Raw genomic sequence first — 21605 nt, 5'->3', positions numbered from 1 at the left:
GGTATTAGTGATGTCACTCAAATGCTCCATCTGCCGGGATGAGCAGGGTTAGGATTTAGCGGGTGTCTGGCTGAGCTGAGAAGTCCCTGGTGCAGCCAGGCTACAACAGCTTAACTCCTACATCCTTAGCTCAACCAGAAAGGATGTCAGTGTATCTCCAGTGAAAAAGGAACTTCCAGGGGAGTGATGGAGGTGGAAAAAGAAAAGAGAGGCTTAGGCTGGATTCTAAGACCATTTGACTTGCAGCCCAGCAAAAAAAGGGAAGTGTAATTCACTCACCATTTAAGGGAGAAATCCTATACATAATAAGTTTGCATAAAGCAAGCCCAGGACAAGTTAAGCTGCGTAAAGTATACCAGAATCAAACTGTTCAGGAGCGGGGCTTCTGCAGGTTGAGCCATCCTAAGCCTGGAAAGGGAAAACCAAGCCCTTAAAAATAACATCTGAGTTAAAGGTAAAGGGACCCCTGACCATTAGGTCCAGTCGTGGGGTTGCGACGCTCATCTCGCTTTATTGGCCGAGGGAGCTGGCGTACAGCTTCTGGGTCATGTGGCCAGCATGACGAAGACGCTTCTGGCAAACCAGAGCAGTGCATGGAAATGCCGTTTACCTTCCTGCTGGAGCAGTACCTATTTATCTACTTGCACTTTGACGTGCTTTCGAACTGCGAGGTTCGCAGGAGCAGGGATCGAACAATGGGAGCTCACCCCTTCGTGGGGATTCGAACAGCTGACCTTCTGATCAGCAAGCCCAAGAGTCTCAGTGGTTTAGACCACAGCGCCACCCGCATCCCCTGAGTTGCACCATCCTTAATGACCAGCCCAATACATTTTGGCACCTGAGACAAACCACAAAATGTTGCCCCCAAGGAAGAAGGGGTGAGTGAAGATCTACATCAGGAGTTGGGTGTGAAGAGATTGGCAGCACCTCCTATTTGCCAAGAGGCGACTGCAGAAGTGGCATGTGGGGTGATGCCAAGGAGGTGGCAGATCCTGTCTCTAAGGAGCACAATGCCACCATGGCAGCAACTACAGAAGTAGGTGATGCATTCCTTGGAGGTCGGATCTTCTACCCCTATGAATCCTGCCACCCAAGGCAGTCACCTCACCTTGCCTCATGGGTGGGCCAGCCCTGCTTAGATTGGGTTGCCAGGTTGCATGACTCAGCTGAGTGGGCTTAGGATCCAGCCTAAGTTCTACCTTTCTGGTCCTTACCCTATGATGCCCACAGAACACCCATTTTTCAGGGCTTAGGTCAACCAAAGAGCTGTCAAGCTGTTCTGAGCTGGGATGGGGAGATACGCTGGTATATCTCTGGTTGCGCCAAGGATGTTAAGCCAGCACACCTGGGAGTACCCAGGCTCATCCAGAGATCTGCTGGATCCTAACCCTGCTCATACTGATGGATCTTGCTATAGTACTGCTTCCTTAAAGCCTCTGCCAGGCTTAGGCCTGCAGGGTCAGTGGTAGCCACCCTCCTAAATTTATGCAGGGCTTAGTTTACACCAGATTCTTGTCTATAGGATTGCTCTCTGTTTTTCCAAGGCTTTACCTCTGTGGCTGACTCGCAGTCTACACAACCTCCAAGCCAGAGTAGCTTTGCTCAGCCTTGGCTTGCATCAGTCATAGCTCAGCTAATTTTAAAATAATGAAAAGGAGCACCTCAGAAGAAGAGACAAGCAAATGGCGGTGGCGTGGGGTGGTGGAAATCAACAGACAGGATCCCCATTTGGTGTTTTTGTGGGCACTGCCATATTGAACAAACTTCCACTGGCAAATCAGTTTCAAACTGGCATCGCCGAAGAAAACAGCAGACAGCAAAAGCTGTAATACAATAATGCTGTTTTCAGCTGAAGCTGCAAAGGCGAAACAGTTTAGGCACAAATACAGAAAAATGCAAATTGAGCATTCCAACTTTAAAATGCCTGCACGGAAATGATGCGCAAGCAATAAAACAGACTCCCCCCCCCCCATCTTGGGCCTACACATAGCATTTCCATTCAACTATTAATAAAAATACACCAGTGCTCAAAAAGTTATTGGCCTGCTCTGTCACTAATCTTCAAGAAGAACTGGAAATGTTGCAGACTTGAAGCTTGAGTAGTTTCATCTATATCTTCAAATCAACAGCTGGCCTTATTTGCAACACTATCAGGACATTAAAAAACCTAAATGTCCAAGCAGCTGCCTAAGGGGCAAACGATCGGCAGTAGATTTTATCAGGATTGGAAAGTGTACAAAATATCAAACAGCATGCAATGTACAAAAGAGTTTCCCCACCGTTATTGTTAAATGCAAATCATAAAGTACAAGGCTTCACATCATGGTGAATAGACTGTTTGCAACATGCCCATATGAGAATCTACACTGTGAGTCATACAGAGTGCTTTAAGAGATCGGTATCACTGGAAAGCACGAAGTTGTAGAATTCCTTGGTGAATGATGACGTTCTCTTCTTAAAAATGAAGTCGAAGAAAAATAATGCCACAACAAATCAGTTAGTAGACAGGAGTCTTAGGGATCCACAGCAAGCAAGCAAAACAAATGAGGCCTGTTTCATACATTCTGAGGCTGCAAGTCTACAACACAGTCTGTGGGAGACATGAGTTGTAACCAGCTCTGGTTCCACAATGAACCAACAGGGGAATTCCCAGTTATGCAGGGTCCCCAAGATGCACAAAAGTGGGGATTCCCCCATTCTGCACTGAATATGCTCCATATATGGTTCTGCTATTGTTTGTGTGGTTATGTTAGTTTGTACATATGTTTGATAAATCAGTACCTTTTAAAAAGGAAAAGGAAAAAAAGAGCAGTATGAAAACGCATCTTTATGTTACTTGGAATACTTCGTATGCTGAAAGGCAGTGTATAAATGTGTGTGTGTGTGTGTGTGTGTGTGTGTGTGTGTGTGTGTTTGTATTTAATTCTAGTTACCTTGCAGAATACACTCACAGTAGCACAAGGCTTTTCCAAAGTTGTTAGGCAGAAAACACTGCCCAGAAACTGGGGGTGAGGGGGGGCTGATTGATTTTTAACAAGAAAGTATGTGCTCAACACACATTTTCATTGAAAACAATGACAATGGCTGAGGAATAATGCTCTGCCTCTTTTTCTTGATCTGTATTCTTAATTGATGTGCAACATAAGATTAACACTGAATTCTTGATAAAATAAGCTACAGATACCCCCCCCCCCATTTCCTAGATTTAGCATAAACCATTTGTTTATTTTACACCTTCTGGTACCCCTTGTTCACTGTTTACCATTAACATCCTTAATTCTTACAAAATAAAAAAAAATATGTACCAGTCATCTAGTTCACAGTCTTTCTAATTAATTTTCTGTTATGCTCGTCTCTCATACAGCCTGCATTAACTTATTCATAATCTTTTTCCTCCCCCTTTTTTTCCTTTGGAAGGTGCTCATTCTAAGCTCAAAAATAACATCCTTCAACTTACATGTTTCTGAAACTAGCCATTTATGAACGCTAAAATACATATTGGGCTGGTTCAGATCAGATGTGCTAAACTAGGGATGCTAAACTAGGGATAGGCAGCAGGTAGATCAGCCTCTATTGATAGATCTCTGGGTGATTTGCAGCAGATCAGCAAGAAGTGTCTGACTCACAATTGCTTAACAATAGCAAGAACAAAACCTGAGTTTGGTGCAGTTCTGGTACTGTACTGAAAACCAATTTCTAGGCTCAGACTCCACTCAAGAGTCAACCTGGTTATTTAATTCTAATGCTACATCTTTTGCACGTAGCAGACGGTGTAGGGTTCTAGTGAAAAACAAAATACCTGAGGCCAGACTGCTTTTATAGCGCCCAACCTAAACCAGCTATTATGAAAATGATCCAGGTAGCGTCAGGTTTGCATACACACCTCCCCATGTCCCCTCCAGCATGTTGACGTCAAACCATTGTTTAAATGATCGAGTCAACAAACCACAGCTAGAATTAAACACAGGTCCAGAGGCAGATGTACTGTATTTTTTGCTCTATAAGACTCACTTTTTCCCTCCTAAAAAGTAAGGGGAAATGTGTGTGCACCTTATGGAGCGAATGCAGGCTGCACAGCTATCCCAGAAGCCAGAACAGCAAGAGGGATTGCTGCTTTCACTGCGCAGCGATCCCTCTTGCTGTTCTGGCTTCTGAGATTCAGAATATTTTTTTTCTTGTTTTCCTCCTCCAAAAACTAGGTGCGCCTTGTGGTCTGGTGCGTCTTATAGAGCGAAAAATACGGTAACTCTAAGCTGTGGTTTAAGGTTCCCATCTCCTCCTTGCGGTCATGCCAGGGGAGCAGAGACTCATTATCTAATATGCAAATCAAGTCACACACACTTGGGCTTGGGAAGAGGGTTATAGAGGATTCTCTCAGCTATGAGGAAATGACTGCTTTTCTAGTCATTTGTTTAGAAAGGTGGCAAGCCCACCTTGAGACAAAGGCTGATTCTGACACCTCAGCTGACTACATTTCTATGTCTTCCTTGATAAAGATCTCCCACTCTAAATCAATTTAAATACACACAGTAACTGCTGTCACATTACCAAACTCACATAAATTAGACCTGTCAAGCCCACATAGCTTAATGGCCTTCTGAGACAAGAAACTATTCCCTTTGAAACTACGTGGGTAATAACTGAAGCTATAGAGTTTTGAAACTATGTAAGTAATGGCAACATGCGCCGACATCCCTGAAGCCTCCATTTTGGAGAGGGAAGGGCAGAAAGACTCTCTACCCTTGCAGAAAAATAACAGGGTGTTGAAAACAGGGTCCCCTTCCACCCTAGAGTTGCCATATTTCAAAAAGTGAAAAGCTGAGCTATTTTTAAGGAAATTCGCCAAAATCTCCACTTTCGACATGGGTTGCCAAACGTCCGGACTAAGGGCCACGCATGTGCATTACCCATGTGTTGTCAGGGAAGATCCCCGACCTCAGAGAATAATTTGCAGGTGCCAGCCTTCAACTAATGAAGACCAGGAGTTGGATAGGCTGGAAGGGAAGTAAGGGGTCTACTGCTTGCTTCTCTTTAGTCTGGGGCCCAAAGCAGTCGAATGAAACTGGGTGCATGCCCTGTGACACGTAACCTCTGTGCCCAATTCCTCCCACAAATAATCCTTCCAGCAGTAAAGGACTGGAGATTGGAGGGAGTGAATGGGCCGTGTGCACCCCCTGAACTCAATTCCTCTACCAAGGGTATTTTCAGAAAGGGGAAGTTGTGCTTTCTTCCCTCTAAAAATTATTTGTGGGTAATTACTTGTACACACTACTAACAAAAATGGAACATTATTTGCTTTTCTCTCTTTTTGGTCACAGGGAAGGTAAAGTGATGCATAATTAACAATTGACTGGTACAACATTCTTTTGCATCTTTTAATTGGTGTGAATTAGATTAGAATTAAAATGTCTTTTCTCTCACCTTTGGGGGATGCAATCTAATCTTCTCAACAAGATGTCAAAGTTTCCCCCTTAATTAAACTTTTCAAATAAGAACTTCAGGCATCCTTTAGAAACCAAAATATGTTTGTGTGTATATAAATTATAATTATTTGGAGCTGTGGCACACAGATTTTTAGCCCCTGGAAAAGAAGAATGACATAAGACTCCTACTAAAACTGAGAGAATATCAGGCGAAAAAGAATATTAAAGGCAAAAAGTTTTGTTGTGGTTTTCAAATGTTCTGTGTCAAATGTCCCTGAAAACGGAAACCAAGAAGGTCCTGCATGTCTGTCACAGAACCCAAGCAGAAGCAGTCATTCTGCACATTCAACTGACATGGGGAACTGGACAGGTCTGCTGTGCGCTGAAACACACCCAACACTTCCTTGCTTCTGGTCAGTGCTGGGGATGATTGAAAAAGAAATTAAATACTTTTGTTGATACCCTTTCTTGGCACCGCAGATGAGGACCACCAACTCTCCTTGCAACATGGTGCAGAAGATTCAAATTCTGTTGAGTCACAAAGTTCAGCAGATGGTGGTGAGGAAATATGGGGAAAATTCTTGGTGTCCAAGCATAGGAACAAAGTTGTCATGAACTGATGCCATGTGGTGTTGGTAATTAATATATTTATCCAACAGGTACAAGATTAGGTCTCCAGCAACTCTGTTAATGAAAAATAAAAGCAGCCCAGCAAACCTGTCATTTAAGAAGTTTTTTTTTTTTTTACTGTATATTGCATGTTATGCTACTGAACAGAAGTGATAAAAATAGCTGTCAGTGTAGCATGCAAAGTGCTAGCAGCACATTCACATTTACAATGGAAAAGTACTGCAAAGTGTAAAACATCTTATGTGAATTAAGTTCTCAGTTTCATAAACTTTTTCAAAAACACTGTAACCTTCTAAAATTGCTAATGTGTAGAATAAACCACAAAATACGTTTAATATCTTTTATGGGAAGTTGACCTGAAATAAAAAGTTATGTAGTTAAAAGATTTTTGATAGTTCTTCATCCAATTCCACCCCCCTCTCTGTGGAGCAACAATGATTGAAACCTGATGGCTACTGTACAAAAAAGGTCATAAAATGTTTTATGTAGAAGTAAAACAGTAGCCATTAAAATTATGCTCTGATGTTGGAGTAGATGTGTAGCATGGAAACAAGATAAACTACCATAAAGTGAATGTGATCAAATGCCATTACAATGACTAGTCTCAAACAAATGACAGATACTAAAATACAGTCACAGTCTTTTTGCAAAATTACTTTGGGCAAAGTACCAAGAAAACACTATATCCTCTCTGCTAAAGGCAGTTTGCCAAAGAAATTGCAAATACACAAGCTTTAATATCTATAGCCAAAAAACACTTGGAAACTCATTATGGAAAGGCTTAAAAGCCAACTCATGATAAAATTGTTTTCTTTCACAGATTATCACAGCATCCTGAAGAGAGAAACATCAGGGAAGAAGGTGTGGGTTGCATTTTAAAAAAAGAAAGGAAGAAGAAAAAGAAGACCACTAGAATAAACTCCAGTGTGGTCTAAAACTCTCACCAGACTTTCCCTAGAAAATGTAATACAGTGGTACCTCGGGTTAAGAACTTAATTCGTTCCGGAGGTCAGTTCTTAATCTGAAACTGTTCTTAACCTGAGGTACCACTTTAGCTAATGGGGCCTCCCGCCGCTGCCGTGCTGCCACCACACGATTTCTGTTCTCATCCTGAAGCAAAGTTCTTTACCCGAGGTACTACTTCTGGGTCAGCGGAGTCTGTAACTTGAAGCGTTTGTAACCCAAAGCTTTGTAACCCAAGGTACCACTGTAATGGATGTGAGCGACTGAAGGAGGGGCAAAGCACCCCCATTTTTTTTCTGGGTTGCACTGCTCAACCACCCAAGGGACATGCACTGCACTGCAGTATCAAGCTGGAACAGAGAATCCACATAGCACATGTATACCAGGAAACCTCTGTCATTTTTAAAAGGGCATGGGGTCTTCTGTGCCAAAGTAATTAAATTTATTTATTTTAATTCATTTATTAAATTTGTATACTGCCCTTCATCCAAGGATTACAGGGTGGTTTACAGTATAAAAACACAAGCAAACCTAACATAAAAAAGGTAAAGGGACCCCTGACCATTAGGTCCAGTCGTGGCCGACTCTGGGGTTGCAGCACTCATCTCGCTTTATTGGCCGAGGGAGCCGGCATACAGCTTCCAGGTCACGTGGCCAGCATGACTAAGCCGCTTCTGGCAAACCAGAGCAGCGCACGGAAACGCCGTTTACCTTCCCACCGGAGCGGTACCTATTTATCTACTTGCACTCTGACGTGCTTTCGAACTGCTAGGTGGGCAGGAGCAGGGACCGAACAACGGGAGCTCACCCCGTTGTGGGGATTCGAACCATCAACCTTCTGATTGGCAATTCCTAGGCTCTGTGGTTTAAGCCACAGCGCCACCTGCATCCCTAAAACCTAACATAGAAACAAACAAAAACAATACCCCCTCCATAGTTTGAAAGGCCATGGATTGTACAATTAGCCAAAGGCCTGGAAGAAGAGGAATATTTTTGCCTGGTGCCTTACGGTGCCAAGTGAGCCTCCCTGGGGAAAGCATTCCACAAACAGGGAGCCACTGCAGAAAAGCCCCACCTTTGTGTTGCAACCCTCCAGAGCTCTTGCAAAGGAGGCACACAAAGATGCTCAGGTGATGAGCGCAGGGTCTGGGTTGGTTCATATGGGGAGAGGCAGTCCTTGAGGTACAGGCAACTCACCATATATGCAGGGGTTACGTTCCAAGGCACTGTATGTTTAAGTGAAATCTTGTATACCTGAAACATCACTGGAAAAGCCCACAAAGACCCTGAGAGAGTGGCTGTATTTTTAAGAGACCACTCCCTGATTGTGAGCTCTGCATATCCTCCAACATCTCTCCAATGAAAATAGGGATGTTCTAAGGAAAAGCTGGACGTTCCAGGATGAAGTCAGAAACCGGGACGGCTTCTGCAAATCCGGAACTGTCCCTGGAAAATAGGGTCTGTAGTCGCTGATAACTACTTTACAATCTGTTTGGAAGACACCCCAAATGGCATCCGCACGGAAGGCTTCTTCATGCAGTGACGATAACAGCGCTGCTTACCAGGTGGATCCTCCATATTCTGTAGGATCTCCATAGCAACACCGAACTACACGATATGCCCCTTGCTTGCGGAGCTACGCAAAAGCATCTTTCAGCAGCCTCCACATGGCTCCTGTATAGTGTAGATCAGTCCTTAGATGAAACAAATCAGAAGTAAAACTACATGCCACTGCCAGCTGTTGTGATTATTTGGGCTGTTGTTGTTTCAGTGACAGACCAGTACAAGAGAAATGTTATTCCAGAGATTTCAGTGCACCTTTAAACAACTTCACACTAGAAAAAGAATGGAATTGCAGCCTTCTAGTCTGTACAACAAAGTAAGAAGTCTTGACAGCATCGAACTGACTCATTTAAATACCTGCTTTTCTTAGGAAATGCCAACGGATGCTTTACCCAAACAGAATTATTTATCAAGAGGCGAAAGCAACTGATTTCCATTTCTGACTAACTGTGTAATAACTTGCAGTGGAGGAAGAACCTCAGTTTGTTTAATTTATATAGACTTGTGCACTGCATCTATTTTCTACTGCAGACTGCTTTTTTTAAAAAAGAGTACCAGATATAAAATAAAAGGGCATTAATAACAACCATTCCACAGTTGGCAGGTTGTGGAATGGCAGTAGTTTTAGGACTGTATGAAAAGGAATGTAAGTATCAGTTGATTTTCCAACAATGTAGCCCAGGCATAGGCAAACTCGGCCCTCCAGATGTTTTGAGACAACAATTCCCATCATTCCTGACCAGTGGTCCTGTTAGCTAGGGATGATGGGAGTTGTAGTACCAAAACATCTGGAGGGCCGAGTTTGCCTATGTCTGATGTAGCCCATTCTGTCAGTTTATGCTTTTTATATGATTTCTTAAGCAACTACACAATCACCTCAGAGCTAGACAAGTGTTCAAGTTCCTCTTAAGCAGTAGGGGTTATTTTGCACACCTTATCCCCTTTCTTTCCCCATACTTCCTAAAAGGGATGGGTTTTATAAAATGGTGTATTTCTGCTACCAGGGCACCTGATATTTGCCAGTCCCTTCCATGCCCTCAGGAGCTTCTTCTAACAGTTGCAGAAGCATCTGGAACAGTGTGATGAGGGCTACAATTAGTATGGGGAACCGGTGAGGAAAAGGGATTGCGCCTCACTTTGCACTAGTGGAAAGCAGTTACACTAGTGCAAAGCCGGCACTAGATATAACCATTGCTATCTTAGCTTATGCCGAGCCTACTTTGTATTCATGGTTTAATTAAGAACACATGAAAAGCCCTACTGAATCAGGCCCATTTGGTTCAGCATTCTGTTCTCCCAGAATCCCACAAGAAGGACCAAGGAGTACAACAGCATTCTCCTCACTTGCAACTCCCAGCAGCTGGTATTGGTTTTAGAAATGTGCATTAATGTGTTTTCATATGTTGTACACAGCACCACATGCTGAAAAGTGGCATAGAAATACCTAAATATAACCGCATAATAATAACGCAACATTCAGCTAAGTGGAGCGTTAGGTATCATCATCTAACTAATACAGTGGTACCTCTGGTTGCATACGCTTCAGGTTACATACGCTTCAGGTTACAGACTCCGCTAACCCAGAAATAGTACCTCGGGTTAAGAACTCGGCTTCAGGATAAGAACAGAAATCGGGCTCCGGCGGCGCAGCAGCAGCAGGAGGCCCCATTAGCTAAAGTGGTGCTTCAGGTTAAGAACAGACCTCCGGAACTAATTAAGTACTTAACCCGAGGTACCACTGTACTTACACGTGTCAGGTGTCAAAAAGGCACATGACCCTTGAGCATTTAAAATTACCATATGGTGTCAGAAGCCTTATGCTACAGACGATAAGACCTGTGGCCAGTGGCAAAGGAAGCCGCTCGGCCATCTGGGGCTGTGCGCCCAGGGGCGGGCGCACCGTGGGGCCTCCGCAGTCTGTCTGCCTCCTCCCACTCAGCCGCCCTACATTTGGGGGGGGAGGCAGTGGGTGGACCGTTTGGGCAGCGCAAAGCCTGCGCACGCTCAAGCCACCGTGTCTCTCCCAGAAGAGACACGTGGCTCGGACACGCTGCAGGAACCGTGGTGAGGGCCACCTGGCATTTTGTCACCTCCCTCAGTGGTGACACCCGGAGCGGCCTGCACCTACTGCACCCCCCTTCCTCCACCCCTGCCCATGGCACATTATTTCTAATAAAATTTATTTCTACAGGGCCTACAACATGCATGCTGCTTTACAGGATAATATATACACAGAAGGGGACGTGGGTGGCGCTGTGGGTTAAATCACAGAGCCTAGGACTTGCCTATCAGAAGGCTGGCGGTTCGAATCCCCACAACGGGGTGAGCTCCTGTTGCTCAGCCCCTGCTCCTGCCAACCTAGCAGTTCGAAAGCACGTCAGAGTGCAAGTAGATAAACAGGTATCGTTCTGGCGGGAAGGTAAATGGCATTTCTGTGCGCTGCTCTGGTTCGCCAGAAGCGGCTTAGTCATGCTGGCCACATGACCAGGAAGCTGTACGCCAGCTTCCTCAGCCAATAAAGCGAGATGAGCACCGCAACCCCAGAGTCGGTCACGACTGGACCTAATGTTCAGGGGTCCTTTTACCTTTATACACGCCGAAGAAGCAAGTTCCTCCCTCAAGAAGTAAATTTCAAGACTGGGGGAAATATAAAGATTAGGGGCTGTGTCCAATTCTGAGTACACCTATTGAAACTAAAAGAACTAGGAGGACTAGTCTATTGCCCCTAGTCCACTAGCTGCACATCACTGGAGAGAAATGGAGGAATCAGGGGTAAGAAGCCAGGAATGCAAGCAAATACAACCATTTATTTAATGTTTTGCAGAATTTCCTACAGTGCCAGGAACAAGCATACATTTGGAGAAGGATTTGATCTCCTCCTTTGTTCAGTAGTTTGGAAGCGTGAAGGAAAGGGTCCTTACTAAATATAACCAGCATGCTTTAGTTTCTGGTACAGCTAATACCAACGTTGTTCAGTATGGTCTGGACCGTTGAGATGGGACTGAAAAAGCTCAGTTGAGGGAAGCATCGTTTTACTGGCTCTGGTTCACTTTCCCAGCCTCCCCCCCCCCCAGCACACGTAGCTTCCTCTCTTTGGGGTGCATTCTGGTAAGTCACTGTACCAACAGGCAAAACTAGATCAGTAATTAATGACTAAGAATTGCTCAATGTGTTTGGGTATAAAAATCAAAAAAGTAGGGCTGTTAAAAAACAACAGATTTAAGCACCATCTGGGCTCTCTGGTCACAGTGGCACAAATTCCAAAGAAAGGGTTAACAGTGCATGATCTGAGAATCCCATCTGCTTTATCTAAAAATGAATCAATCAGACATACTTTAGCCATTTTTGTGTAACATGGGAAGAGAAAAGCCCATCTTCTCATTGACAGGTTCCCATAAATTCACTCTGGAATTTTTTTTTAAGTTCTTTCTTTTTTTTTTTACACCCAGCATTGAGAAAGAAAGTAGATACTACAAAAGACATTGAGAGCTACTGCCAACTCATTTTTATTTCTTCTTCCTCCCTTCCTAGTTTTGCATAGGATAACATGTGATGTCACTGCATTGTGTGTTTCCCCTCTTGCTCATCACATCCTTGGCTGTTGCCAGGGGAGAGGTAAAATGCACAACAGTGACATCACGGCACAGGCAGGACTAGGAAGAGAGATATCAGAGCGGTACCGAACCCAGCTCTCTTGTAACATCTAGATCTGCTTGGAGGAAAAGAGGAGCCTAGATTGGCATTTATTTATTTATTTTGAAACTCTAACCTTTACTATAAACCTCAAGAAAAAAATAATTTTAAAAAGCAGATGGATCTAGTTCAAGACCATTAGAATGATTTAAAATATCTGAATAAGTAGCTGGAGTAAGAACAATTATCTTTATACTGCTTATTAAAATCAGGCCTCTCCTGCCACCACACTACCTGCTCTATTAGGCAAGATGAACACTTTGCTTCTTTCCAGACAGAAATCCACCTTAATGACCCTGAAATTTCGCTTCATGCTGTTTTGAATAAAAACGGCTCTTAGGTAGAGCAGGTGAAGAATTTAGACTGCATACAAAAGGCATTTGAATAGCAGAACAGCTTGACTAATAACTGGGAAATCCTACCGAAATGCTTCTTCTCCTAGAAGGTATATGAATAAAGTTATGATCTAAACAAAAATTGTCACAGCTACCAAGTTGCTTTCAGTTCTCTTGACCCAGAATCACTTAAAGTTGTGTACCGTATTTTTCGCTCTATAACACGCACCTGACCATAACACGCACATCGTTTTTAGAGGAGGAAAACAAGGGAAAAAACATTCTGAATGAAACAGTGGATGTATCATTTTTGTGCTTCATGCTGTGGCCACAGACATGTGATCTGATGGTGAATTTGGGGTGACCCAATGCAAAAATCCTGAGAATTCCTGTGGATCCATGCTTTGTAACCACGTTTTTGCACCATTGCAGCCCCAGGCAACAGTGGGTGCGTGATTTTTCTGGTGCAGGCTGTAGCCATGGACATGCTATGTGATCTGATGGTGAATTTGGGGTGACCGAATGCAAAGATCCTGAGGATCCCTGTGGATCCATGCTTTGTAACCACATTTTTGCACCATTGCAGCCCCAGGCAACAGTGGGTGCGTGATTTTTTTGGTGCAGGCTGTAGCCATGGACATGCTATGTGATCTGATGGTGAATTTGGGGTGACCCAATGCAAAAATCCTGAGAATTCCTGTGGATCCATGCTTTGTAACCACGTTTTTGCACCATTGCAGCCCCAGGCAACAGTGGGTGCGTGATTTTTCTGGTGCAGGCTGTAGCCATGGACATGCTATGTGATCTGATGGTGAATTTGGGGTGACCGAATGCAAAGATCCTGAGGATCCCTGTGGATCCATGCTTTGTAACCACGTTTTTGCACCATTGCAGCCCCAGGCAACAGTGGGTGCGTGATTTTTCTGGTGCAGGCTGTAGCCATGGACATGCTATGTGATCTGATGGTGAATTTGGGGTGACCGAATGCAAAGATCCTGAGGATCCCTGTGGATCCATGCTTTGTAACCACGTTTTGGCACCATTGCAGCCCCAGGCAACAGTGGGTGCGTGGTTTTTTTGGTGCAGGCTGTAGCCATGGACATGCTATGTGATCTGATGGTGAATTTGGGGTGACCCAATGCAAAGATCCTGAGGATCCATGCTTTGTAACCACATTTTAAATGGAGAGCGAAGGAAAAACAAAGAAGGGACATGAGGTGGTGTGCAGAGAAGCAGCTGGCTAAGAATGCAGGAGAGGGATTTAACGGGAGGGAGAAAAGAAAGGCAAACGTTTCCCCCCACCCCAGCCATTTCTTTCTTTCTTTCTTTCTCTCTCTCTCTCTCTCTCTCTCTCCCTCCCTCCCTCCCTCCCACCCTCTCTCTCTCTCCCTCTCCCCCAGCAGCACCGGAGCACAGAGAGGAAATAGAAGGAACACAGTCTGCTTTCCTCTCTGCTTGCCTGGAGGGGAGGGGCTTTCCCTGCTCTTTGTTCCGTTTCAGCAAACACAGCAAGGAAACAGAGGAGGGTGGGCAGTAAGACCCTGAGGCAGAATGCAGGAAAGCAGCCACTTCCTCTTTTCAGATTTCCCTTCTCCGTGAAGCGCGATTTGATTTTTGCCTGATTTTTCGGCTCCAGGGACCACACATTCGCTCGATAACACGCACACACATTTCCCCTTCCTTTTTAGGAGAAAAAATCTGCGTGTTATAGAGGGAAAAATACGGTATCTTTTCCCAAGTTACCTTACAGCAGTTAACTTTCATATTTTAATTTAGTTTTGCTTTCCAACACACATGCACCCACCTTGCCCTTCAAGTGCTTATGTTTTGGGTTCAATCGTTGTGAACTTGCTAGTAAGGTGGATAGCTCAGTTGGTTAGAGTGCGGCGCTGATAATGCCAAGGTTGCAGGTTCGATATTTCTGTATTGCAGGGGGTTGGACTAGATGATCCTCAGGATCCCTTCCAACTCTGAGTCTGAATCTATGTCTATGGGGCGCATAATGTGGGGAAGATCATGCATACAGCATCCTACATGGATTTATTAATTCAAACTGTTTTTGGTCCGCTTGTGAAATGAATTATGTTTCTTTAAAATATAATGAAATATAAAATCATATAATAACTTAAAAAAACATACAGCAGAATTACAGTCAATTTAAAAACAAATAAAAACAGCAGATTTAGTCATCAAACACCTGGAATAAAAACGCCGTATGAAAATGGGAAGAAATGAATTTATGAACTTCTCATAGTAGGGCAAAATAAAATATTAGCTAGAGAACAGGACCTCTGAGACGGAACTTAAGGCTTGGGTGAAGACAGTCCCTATGGCATTTGGGTCATAAGTCATTTACAGCTTTAAAGGTTATTACCAGTACCTTTAACTTATCCCAGATGTGAACTAGTAACCAATGTAATTGATCTTAGTTGCATGTATATGAAGCAACTGCCTTACTCCTACCAGCAACCTGGCCATTGCATTTCAGCTATCAGTCAAACTTTGATGTCTGTACAACCTAAGCATGGTACACTGGAACAACCAAGACCCTATTTACCTTGAACAGAAGGAGGCAGCAGCAGCCGCAGCCGCAGCAATGAAAACCATACAAGATGATGCCTTATATTAAGTCAGTCCCTTGGTCCACCTACCTCCATACTGCTACACTGATTTGCAGTGGGTCTTTCCCAGTCCTCGCTGGAGAAGCCACAATCCAGTGAACTGTATGTTTCTTCAGCAGCAGGTCCCACTGTATTCAATGAGGCTTACTCCCAATCAAGTGGACTTAGGATCAAAATCCAAGGCGCATGCATTTAGTATCATTACAATCTGTGGCCAGCTACTAAAGTAGTAGGAACATAGTAACAGCCCAGGTAATCCAAGCATCCGATTCTATGGTGGACAACTAGATGCTTGTGGGAAACCCACAAGGAAGACCTGAGCCCAAGAGCACTCTCTTCTCCTGTGGCTTGCAGCAATTACCGTGTTTAAAGCATGGAAGAAAGAAGCAGGCAAACTGTCCCCAACCCCACCCTCACTAATCCCCCCAGCTCACTGCCCACTATTCCATCATGCAGCACAAAACTTCCAGATAGAAACCTGGCAAGCCAACGTCTTATATTGCCTAGCAGACTTCTACAAAAATAACAAACCCAAATCAACACAAGAAATACAAGACAAACTAGTGGACAGTCAAATGCCCTGGATAACACACCACCAATTACATGCCTTCTTAAACAATCCAGTAGTAAAATCAGCAGCAACTAAGCTCTGGACAACCTCCGAAAACCTCCTCCTAACAAGAAAGGGACAAGGCAAGGGGATGGTATCCACAATACAGTGGTACCTCAGGTTACATATGCTTCAGGTTACATACGCTTCAGGTTACAGACTCCGCTAACCCAGAAATAGTGCTTCAGGTTAAGAACTTTGCTTCAGGATGAGAACAGAAATTGTGCTCTGGCGGCGCGGCAGCAGCAGGAGGCCCCATTAGCTAAAGTGGTGCTTCAGGTTAAGAACAGTTTCAGGTTAAGTACGGACCTCCGGAACGAATTAAGTACTTAACCCGAGGTACCACTGTATACAAAGTACTGCTACAAAATCCCACAAACCCCCTTGGCATAATCAAAAAACAATGGGAGGAAGACATAGGCTATGAAAGTAACCCCACGCAATGGACTATAATGTGGTCTAAGCCTCCCTTTAAATCCATCTCAACTAAAAGAAAAGAAATCACTCTGAAACTCACTTACAGGTGGTACCTAACACCACAGAAACTAGCGATGATACGTCCAGGAGTCTCACCAAAATACTGGAGAGGCTGCACCTCCAGAGGCACATACCTCCACATGTGGTGGAAATGTCCCAAAATCCAACTCTTCTGGAATCAGTCATAAAAAAATATGCAACAACAACAACAACAAAAACTAAGCAGGTATTAGAGGTCATCCCAGAACTGGCCCTACTGAACATCTTCCAAGATAATAATGCTCACTCAGCAGCCAGAAACATCATAGCCAGACACTGGAGAGACCTGTCAGGAGTAAACATGAACCAATGGTATCAAACAGTATGGGAAACAGCCTTACCAGAAAAAACTAACCAATAACTGAAACTGACAGGGGGACAAATAGAAGACAACGCCTTCACCCCAGTATGGTTCCCCTTTATCACATACATAGTCCAATAAGACAACAACAAGAATCCACCGACAGCATATGAATCAATATGGCTAACCTGACCCCAAAATCCACCCTCTGACACACATAAACAAATCTCACTACAGCCAACCAAAGACAACCAACCACATCCTAGGCCACCCCCAACCTCTCTCACCACCAAGGAAATATAACAAGCGAATAAAAAGAGAACCCACACAAGTGACACTGACACAAAACTCCACTCAGTAGAAAAATTGAAGCGTTGCCACCTCACCCACCCTCCCCCGCTTTCCCCCCAACCTAATACTGCATGCAACATTAATGTCTCACAACAAATGTAACTGATCTGTAGAAAACACAACTTGCAAAAGGAGACAATGCACATATTTTTGTAAACTAAGAAATCTTTAATAAAAATTCTTAAAAATAAAAATAAGCTATATGAAGTATTTTCTTTTATCTGTGCTGGATCTTTCAATCATTCAGCTTCATTTGATCTCCAGAAGTTCTGGTGCAATAAGAGAGGGAGATAAACTTTTAGCTATCCATGCCACAGAGTTATTTTATAAGCTTGTATCAAGTTACCTCTTTTCTCTAAACCCCAAAGTCCCAAACCCTACGAATGTTCTTCATAAAATCTGCTCCAACCCCCTGATGATCTTTGTTGCCAATCTCTGAACATTTTCCAACTCTGCAATATCATTTTACACTTGCTTACATCATATTGCATCTGCCATTTTAAACCATCCATTCTCTCAGTTTGGAGAGGTCCTTTTGGAGCTTCTTTGAAATCTATTTTTTTTTAGTAAACTTGAACAATTTAACACAGGTAGCTACCAATTTGCACAGGGACAATGCTCTGGACACCTGTGCACGTCGGCGAAGCCCATGTAAGGCTGTCCCGCCCTGGGGCTTTTTTGGGTTACTTCTAGGTTTGGCACAGTCACACACATATCAGATGCACCTAAAACGGCCTGTATCATCAGCAAATTTGGACCTCTCCCTGCTCATCCAAATCTAGATCGTGTATAAATATGTTAAAAAGCACAGGGCCCAATACCGATCCTTAGGAGACCCCACTTTCTACATCCCTCTATTTGGAAAAGTGTCTGTTTATTCCTACTCTCTGCTTGCAGCTATTTAACCAATTCCTAATTACTATTAGGGACGCGGGTGGCGCTGTGGGTTAAACCACAGAGCCTAGGGCTTGTCGATCAGAAGGTCGGTGGTTCGAATCCCCGCGACGGGGTGAGCTCCCGTTGCTCGGTCCCTGCTCCTGCCAACCTAGCAGTTCGAAAGCACGTCAAAGTGCAAGTAGATAAATAGGTACCACTCTGGTGGGAAGGTAAATGGCGTTTCCATGCGCTGCTCTGGTTTGCCAGAAGCGGCTTAGTCATGCTGGCCACATGACCCGGAAGCTGTATGCCGGCTCCCTCGCCCAATAAAGCGAGATGAGCGCCGCAACCCCAGAGTCAGTCACAACTGGACCTAATGGTCAGGGGTCCCTTTAACTTTAATTACTATTAAAGGTAAAGGTACCCCTGCCCGTACGGGCCAGTCGTGTCCGACTCTGGGGTTGCGCACCCATCTTGCTTAAGAGGCCGGGAGCCAGCGCTGTCCGCAGACACTTCCGGGTCACGTGGCCAGCGTGACAAGCTGCATCTGGCGAGCCAGCGCAGCACACGGAAACGCCATTTACCTTCCCGCTAGTAAGCGGTCCCTATTCATCTACTTGTACCCGGGGGTGCTTTCGAACTGCTAGGTTGGCAGGCGCTTGGACCGAGCAACGGGAGCGCACCCCGCCGCGGGGATTCGAACCACCGACCTGATGATCGGCAAGTCCTAGGCGCTGAGGTTTTACCCACAGCGCCACCCGCGTCCCTTCATTAATTACTATTACAACTATTTATTACATTTATCAGACACAATCTTTTGAGAAAGAAAAACCATTCTCTACGTGGCCTAAAAGGAAATTGTAAAGATATGCTGAACTAAATGGTACTGAAATGGCGCAAAGAAAGGCTTTTCAAACCTCTATGCCTTTTCAGCTACTGCTGAATAAGTGCTCCTAATGGCCAATGAGCACATTAAAACGAAAGAAAACAAAGCAAGCTCTCAAAACGGAATTTACAATACAACCCTGCACATACTTACTCTGAAGCAAGTCTCACTGTGTTCAGTGGATTTACTCCCAGGTAAGTGTTCATAGGATTACAGCTTTAGTCTTGTTTGTTCACAAGTCTGTATCTTCTGAATGTGGTCTTGGAAGTGAATCAGCGCCAGGGTGAGCTGTTTATTGCTAAGTGACCTCTGCATCAGGAGATGAATACTAGTTTAGCAAGTGCCAAGGACTAAACTGGGGAGGTGTCTTGCCACATCTCACAACTGTCCATCTAGGAGTGGCAACCAAACCTTTATGAAACCTCTTCTGTTTGGAACTGTGTTTCGTCGAGAGATGGTGGACTTTTCTTCATTGGAAGTTTTTAAATAGATGTTGGGTGACCACATGCCAGAGATTCCTTAGCTGCCATTCTTGCAATGCAGGGGGTTAGAGAAGTCTCCTCCAACTCTACAATTCTATGATTCTGTGCATGGAAGGGGGGGGGGGAAAGCCCTCTTGCCATTAGCAACATCCCAACCACAACCACCATCCAATATATTGCTTAGGGCAATAATCAAGGGTGCCAACACATTTTGTTAGGCATAGTACACTGTTTTCTGATTGCGTTTGAAGATGGCAGACAGATAGGATATCAACAGGTGGCTCTTTCCCCATAATTACATTTCCAATACAATTTAAGGCTGAATCTATTGAATCTTTGTCTGCCAAACAGCTGTTAAAGACACAGCAGCTCTGCTCTTCCAAAATGCCAACCCAAACCCATGTAAATAACTCAAGATTTGTGAGTTGTCTTTCATCCACTGAAGTTAAACTGATAATTCTAGATTTGGTGTATGGTATTTCTGGCTGAAGGGGAGGATCAAAAGAGATACAAGATTTACAGCCACCAGATTTCAAGTGGCCATGCCTGGATAAATTCAAAATTACCGTATTTTTCGCTCTATAACACGCACCCGACCATAACACGCACATAGTTTTTAGAGGAGGAAAATCCGTAGGCATGCCACCCGTAGGCATTCCCTCCATAACACGCACAGACATTTCCCCTTACTTTTTAGGAGAAAAAAAGTGAGTGTTATGGTGCAAAAAATATGGTAAATTGTGAAGAAGAAGAAGAAGAAGAAGAAGAAGAAGAAGAAGAAGAAGAAGAAGAAGTTGTTGTACCCTGCCCATCTGGCTGGGTTTCCCCAGCCATTCTGGGTGGCTTCCAGCAAAATATAAATAATAATAAAATGTCAAACATTAAAAACTTCCCGATACAGGGCTGCCTTCAGATGTCATGTAAAAGTTGTGTAGCTCTTTATCTCCTTGACATCTGATGGGAGGGCGTTTCACAGGGAGGGTGCCACCTCCGAGAAGGCCCTCTGCCTGCTTCCCTGTAATTTCACTTCAAGCAAGCAACGGATGATATCCAATTAAGTAATAGGAGACCCACTGAAATTAATGGCCTCTCACATCACCCACTTCAATGTTTTTTTGCCATGAAGATTCATACCAAACAGGCTTTCTGCAAATGACAAGGGCCACAAAATCAAAATAGCTGATAGTGGCAACCAGAAATTTAATTCTGCTGACCAGCAAGGAATGCCTCCAGAACGCTTTGCCACAGGGCAATTAAACAAACAAACAAACCTCCACCTACACAGCATGCAAATGGTGCCTCTTTGAAAGTTGTGTCAGGAAAAGTCTCATGCTACTTGCTAGCATATATTCATCCCTAGGCAAATTCAAAAGAGATGCACTTTGCATCTGTGAAGCCAGAAGCAAGAAAACTAAGCCATGCTGGTTGCTAGAACAATAGTTTGTTACCAAGCCCTGCATAAATGTGTGTATCCCTGTAATGAGCCCAGGAACATACCGATCTACAGCTACAGAAATATTTTCGCAATGGAAAATGGCCATATATGATTTCCAGATTTCACAATGTGTGCTATTGGTATTACACACAAGCATGTGTACAAACAGAGATCAGTCAAAGCCCTCATTTTTGCAGGAGGAGTCTTGACTGCAGATATCGTTGTATCTTAGCTGGCAGCTTGTGCATTTTCAAGAACACATCAGAGCAATAACCTTAAAAGTTTATGTTAACATGCATCTTGCCTCTGTACACTGGCATTCAAAAGCTGTCCCACTGTTACATATTGCTAAATATAATTTTGGATCCAGACTCAGTCATGCTTAGAGGCGACCCAACTAAAATTTAAACATGACCAAGTCTGGATCTAACCCAAATAAATCAGTGGGACAACTTAGTCAACATTAGTAAGTTAAGTCCCAGACTAAATTGAACTTCCTTTCAATTCAACCCACTGCATTTTACAAAACACCAATACGCATATTATATATTACGGGGGAAATCATTTTCTTTATTTTTTAAAAAATTAGCCTATTTTATTTTTTTAAAGTCCTAGTTCACTCTTCTGCTCAGAAGGTACGCAAAGCATCTAACAAGGTAAAGAATTGTGCTTTCGTATCACAGTGCGGGCTTAACTCACTGGTGCCCATGGGGCATAGGATTGCAGCCTTGAAATTATGTATTTCAAAACAGAAGCAGCCACAAATCAAGACGCCTGTTGAAACAATTGAGTTTTAAGAAGACTTTCAAAAATATAAAGTGATGATGAGGCTAGACAGTCCTCTCTAGGGAGGCAGCTTCATGACAGCAGTGCGACACTGCACAGAGAAACCCAGCCTTAACCTTTAAAAAAGGGAGAGT

The 21605-nt window shown here is 43.9% G+C and overlaps 2 protein-coding genes across 3 annotated transcripts in view; one reads left to right on the top strand and one right to left on the bottom strand.

Annotated features, from left to right (window-relative positions):
* LOC310761255 (uncharacterized protein) overlaps nt 1-6158 on the top strand; it is a 42878-nt gene extending 36720 nt beyond the window's left edge. Inside the window, exon 4 of the mRNA XM_083611169.1 lies at nt 5904-6158. Coding sequence (XP_083467295.1) covers nt 5904-6043 — 140 coding nt within the window. The 3' untranslated portion in view covers nt 6044-6158. The remainder of the gene's footprint in view (nt 1-5903) is intronic.
* The window catches only part of CLYBL (citramalyl-CoA lyase), a 195867-nt gene that overhangs the window by 132347 nt on the left and 41915 nt on the right, over nt 1-21605 (bottom strand). The window lies entirely within an intron of this gene.

Source organism: Podarcis filfolensis (assembly GCF_964270895.1).
Source record: "Podarcis filfolensis genome assembly, chromosome: 4".
Classification (NCBI taxonomy): Eukaryota; Metazoa; Chordata; class Lepidosauria; order Squamata; family Lacertidae; genus Podarcis; species Podarcis filfolensis.
The sequence above is the reverse complement of the archived record's forward strand: the minus strand, read 5'-3'. Positions and strand labels throughout refer to the sequence as shown.